We start from the raw sequence: 5287 nt of genomic DNA on the forward strand, positions 1-5287 counted from the left end.
AAAATGCAATATCCTACATAGTTAACTTGGTATAAACACTCCTTCTTTCTCGGTCTCCACCTCTCGACCGGTTTTTTTTAACACCAATACTTATCTAACTTTTAAGCATGGTTTTTTATGTGGCTATAACCAAATGCTTAGATGATCCTGTCAGTTTGAAGTCCAACAACTTCCAAGTAATTTCAGCTGAGCCTGAATCTTATGATAATTTGGAGTATTATTAGCATATTGCAATGTTCCGTTTTGTTATAGATTTATAACCAAGTAATTGGAGTTTTCGAATGATGCAGCACGAGCGAGTTAAAGCTTTGCCATTTTCAGGAGAAAAATAACGGACGGATACCAGTTTTTTTTTTTTTTTTGGGCCAAGGTCTTTCGCTTTTGGTCGTGTTCTTTCATTCTCAGTTTTTGTAATAAAATCTGTCTCATTTTCAGTCAGAGAGTAACTACTTGGATCATTTCAAGATGTTTAGCCATGGTAAAGCACGATTGAAGAGACAGAACCCCGGGGGAAACTGAAGGAAGAACCTCGTATCCTTCCTCAAATCTCAAAATCTCGCAAGTTTTATTCTTCTCCTCCGACAGAATGTAAATAAACACGGCGGGTAATCCAATGATTAATAAATGGATTTAATTTAAGCAGTCAACTAATGACATTAATTAGCTAGAATATAATCAAGTAAAGCTTCGTCTACCAATGAATTAAAAACCTCGACCTCCAACTCCAAAGCAAACTCTTCTTTTTCTTGATCCACGTTTTTCCACTTCCCATTCTTCTCCATATCTTCAAGGTAGGCATGCCTGCTCTCCACCACCTCCCACCCCAAAAACAATTCTGTAGGCTGCCCGTTAATCCAACCCTGTGCTCCTCCTAGCTCGTGCTCAAATTCTTTATATAACCCGATCACGCTTCCACTCGCATTGTTTTCCACAATTTTCTCTGTGAAGAAGTCTACCAACAGGCTATCTAGCTTATTAGATGATAAGCTATGTGATGCTATAGTTGATTTGACATGCTTGAGCAGCTCCTGTGCATGCTTTTCTGTTCCATTTTCTTCTTTCGCTTCACTGAAATTGTCGTTATTACCACTTTTGATAGACATTGAACAATGTTGCACTGGGGATTCAAGAGATTCGTCCCCCAACTCTGCCATCGCAATTCGCTTCTCCAAGTCTACAGGGTCTAGTTGAGCGAGGCTCTCAAACCTTCTGATCTTTTGCATAAGCTTTTGTTTGGTCCCTGTTGATCACATTTTTCAAATCTTGTTAAAGAGTGAATCCCACCGGGTAAACAGGCAAAAAACACACCAAATATACAATATTTTATTAAATCAATATGAACAATTTTATCTTTACTCGCAGAACCGGGTGCCACAGGTGGTATGCACAAATGAATAGAATAAATAGATTTCAAAATCCTTTCAAGAAAACGAATGGATACCTTCCATGCGGATAGGACTACGATGGAAAGGAGAGCTAATCTCTTCTTCATCGTCCTGGAATGGACAGTCCAGAATTGACACCGGACTGAATTGCTCCTTCTCCGTGTCATTTGGCCACTCCTGTTACATTACATTGACTATTAATGCATTAAAATAACACCTCTGCAATACAAAATTAAAAGGTAACAAGGAAAAAGAAGTTCTGGGGACATGCCCCGTTAAAACAATAAATAATAATGCAGTTCATGGTGAAATCAAATGCCCCATTTCAATCCCTTACTCTCAGTAACTGGATTGGATTGGATTTGATAAAGACTCTTGAAAGCAGCATAACAATACAAACCTCAAGCCCATACTTTCTAATGCGACTAGGCAGAGTTTCACTGCACTCAATTCTGTATACCCAGAGATCAGTTGATTGTTTTTTAGGTGACTTAGTTCTTATACTGAAAGAACAGGACAAAAATTAAAGACTTCCTAGATCCCAGGAATGGGTGAGTTGGTTAAGTGTCTCTTTGCTAATGTAGTGGAGGGCGCTTTGTAAGAGAATTTATTAAAACAAATTTTTTAGATTTTTAAAATTAACATGTCAAAATTATAAAAGAATATCTAGTATTTTAATAATTTTTAATTAAAAACAGTTTGAAAAACATTAAACAAATTTAATCTCTACATTATTCTCCAACTGACCTCCGAAAACTCCAACATAACAATTTAAGAAGTTAGGTCGCACCTGATACTAAATTCCAAAACTATCCCTACCACATCGATTTTATGAAAGAAGAAGAATATGTACTGTATTTCATATACCACGAAGCTAAATACTCCATCTCATCTCACCGCCGTGGATCCCGCGAATCGTAACGGGATCGTAGGCCTCGAAGCACTCCACCGTCAAAGTCCCGAGATGCACCCTGCCCACTTCCCAATAAATACCCCCGTAAAAGAAAATCCCAGTTCCCATATTTAATCAATCTCCTAATCCCCCCATCAAATCATTCCTTACCATTGGAGCAATTTATACAAATTAGGGTTTATATTTTTTTTGGTATTTTCAACACAGTCAAGAGCAAATTACTGGCATGGAACTAAAATGCTGCGAGAAGTTGCATTGTCTGACCCCATTTTAAAGAGCTTATAGAAGTTTTTTTTTTTAAAAAAAAAAAACAAAAAGTGTCACTTTTTTTAATTAGAGATAGAAAAACGAATGATACCAACCAATTGTAAGAGAGAGGCAGCAGCATGCAATTATACACGCGAAATATTAAATATAAACTTTCTAACCAACCTCTCTGTTTGTGATGGAATCCTGGCCGACTGATACGCCTACTCTGTCGCTGACTTCCTTGATTAGATCTTTATTATTACAAACGGCGTCGTTTGCGCCACTTATAAAACTCTCTGACGTAGTAGATGTACCACTGACAACAGTAGATTCACTCTCCGTAGTCCAGACGTTACTGTTACTGTTGCTGCTGGTCCTTGAACTAGTTGAAATTCTGCTGGTGGTTTGATCAGACGGTCTATCTTGTTCCTCCAAGAACTCATGGAACAATCTCCACCCTCTGATCTCATTATTTTCTTTACACTGACCATTGTGCTCAGGTGTTTTTCTCCAAAAGCTCTTTTTAAACAGCTTCCGTGAAAGACATCGAGGTAAAAGCCCCTTTCTGGTTCTTGACGGTGACAGAGACTTTACGGTGGAGTTGGAGGAGGGAAATGGGAGTAGTTTAACGGCGTTGATAACAGCTACTGATGCTTTTTGAAGAGCTGATATTGTTGTAGACGCTGCTTTTGATGATTTACTTCTTTTGTTAAGCTGCCTTTGATGCCGATGCTTTTTGGTTTTGTGGTCGACTTCGAGGAGAAATCGGACGGTTGTACAGCAGTGACTACGAGGAAATGACTTGAAGCCTTTGGATGAGCATGAACTTAGATCATCAAGGAGATAATCTTTGAGCATCAAGGGTTTTCTTTCGATCAAAAAGGGAATTTGTTTACAAGAAGAAGACGAGCTTATCATAGAAGAAGAAGCCATTGATATTTGTTGAAAAAAGCTTAAGCTAAGTTTAAACCGTGAAGTAAATGATGGAAGGCAGAGATTGTGAAAAGACTGCTAAAAGAGAGAAAGAGACATTTAAAGAGGGAAAGGCTACAAAGGTTGCATAAACTCACCTTCTATGAGATTGCAGCTTTTTGGCAGGGCAGACGCTAATAACTTACAGAGAGAGGGTGGGGTTTTTATAGTGAGTGGAGGTGAAGTGAAAGAAAGAGGGAGGTAGGTTCCAGTTCCAAATGGTGAAGATCTCAATGAGAGATTGAGAAGAGTTAAGAGAGTTACAGTTTCTGCAGAGGTAGAAGAAGCTTGGATGGTTCCTGTTATGCAGGTGTTCTGAGTAGTTTTTTTGAATCTTAAGACTGGTTATTTTATTGCTTTGGTTTGTGTATTTAATTAATTTTTTGAATTTTATTGACGGCTGTACTTAATAACCTAGACCTCGTTAACTTCTGGACGGTAATTTTTCGCGTAGGACTGCATTATATATGATGAGCTTGTTTGGTCTATTTACTAGTACAATCATCACTTCTTTTAAGTACCTTTAATTTTGATCTTAGTAGCTATTTTTTAGAGTCTTTCTCATAATCGAAAAGCTAGCTGAGACTCGCCACTGCTATATTGGGCATTTTTATTTTTTATATTTTAATAGTATTTTTGAAAGAATTTAATTTTTTTTATTTTTTTAAATTAATATATTTTTTAATATTTTCAAATTTTTTTAATAGCGTTGAATCTTTGAATTGATAATTGAGAAAAAAAAGGTTTTAATTTATTTTTTATTATAAGGTGAGCATGGCTTTCTATGTTGTTATATTATCCATAAAATAAAAAGGGCAATTAAAACGGTAGAGACCTAGAAAATATTGGTACCCCCTCATAATTCAAGATTCAAGAATGATCGAGCCTTTCAATTAACAAAATAATTTCACATCCTAAGACATGACATGAAAGCAAGGAGAGTACTTTTCTACATGTATGATTTGATTTTGGACGGGTGTGAGAGACCAGTTGTTGACTTTGAAGAATCTTGAAGATGACAGTATATAGATACGCTGTCTTTCCATGCAATTTGACTGCCCATTATTCACGCACTCTGGCACGTGTGCTTGTCCTGGGTCCAGAAGAGTGGAAGCGTGAAAAAATGATCTGCTGTTAGATTTTTCCTTTTGTTTATTTCTTTATTTGACGAGTAGCGATCGAGCGTATTGATTACAAGTCTCTGCCAAGGCCTCTCTCTCTCTTTTTTTTTTTTTATCGAGATTTTCTTAGTAACCAATCAGTCCAGGATTCTTTCATGCAGGGGGGTCGGAGGGCCTTCCATGGACGGCCGATCAATTATTATTACACGGAATGCCATCCATTTATGTGTGGCAAGGATTAATTGGTGTTCAGTTTGTTTAGGAAAGAATATGCAAAAATAGGAATTAACCACGCATCATCCATTTTGATAGCAACGGGAAATTTATTTCCTAAACTACATTTTATTTTATTGTCCATTGTTATTTAGGAAAATTTATTTTAAACTTCATGTTAATTTCTATCTAGTATAGTTTTTTTTCTAAGTTTATTTAGCCAGTTTAATATTTTCTATAAATAAAAAAATAATTTGGATTGTTTTATTGAAATCTTTGTGTTAAAAATAAAGTTTTTGATGTGTTCCACAATGATCTATTATTTCTTGATGATCATTAGGTATTGAATTTCATTTAAAGGCCTTGGAATTTTTTTAAAAATTTAAATTAATTTTTTATAAAGTTTAAAAATAATTTTTGAAACAACGGTAATT

General features: G+C 36.1%; 1 protein-coding gene across 1 annotated transcript; it reads right to left on the bottom strand.

Annotated features, from left to right (window-relative positions):
* Nucleotides 1–418: 418 nt before the first annotated feature.
* On the bottom strand, nucleotides 419–3879 carry LOC118028761 (uncharacterized). Its single transcript, XM_035032475.2, has 3 exons — nucleotides 2731–3879; nucleotides 1442–1562; nucleotides 419–1240 (listed from the first exon to the last, which is right to left on the bottom strand). The coding sequence occupies exons 1-3, from the start codon at nucleotides 3478–3480 to the stop codon at nucleotides 657–659; spliced, it is 1455 nt and encodes a 484-aa protein (XP_034888366.1). The 5' UTR covers nucleotides 3481–3879; the 3' UTR covers nucleotides 419–656.
* Between the last annotated feature and the right edge of the window lie 1408 nt (nucleotides 3880–5287).

Source organism: Populus alba, chromosome 3 (genome assembly GCF_005239225.2).
Source record: "Populus alba chromosome 3, ASM523922v2, whole genome shotgun sequence".
NCBI lineage: Eukaryota > Viridiplantae > Streptophyta > Magnoliopsida > Malpighiales > Salicaceae > Populus > Populus alba.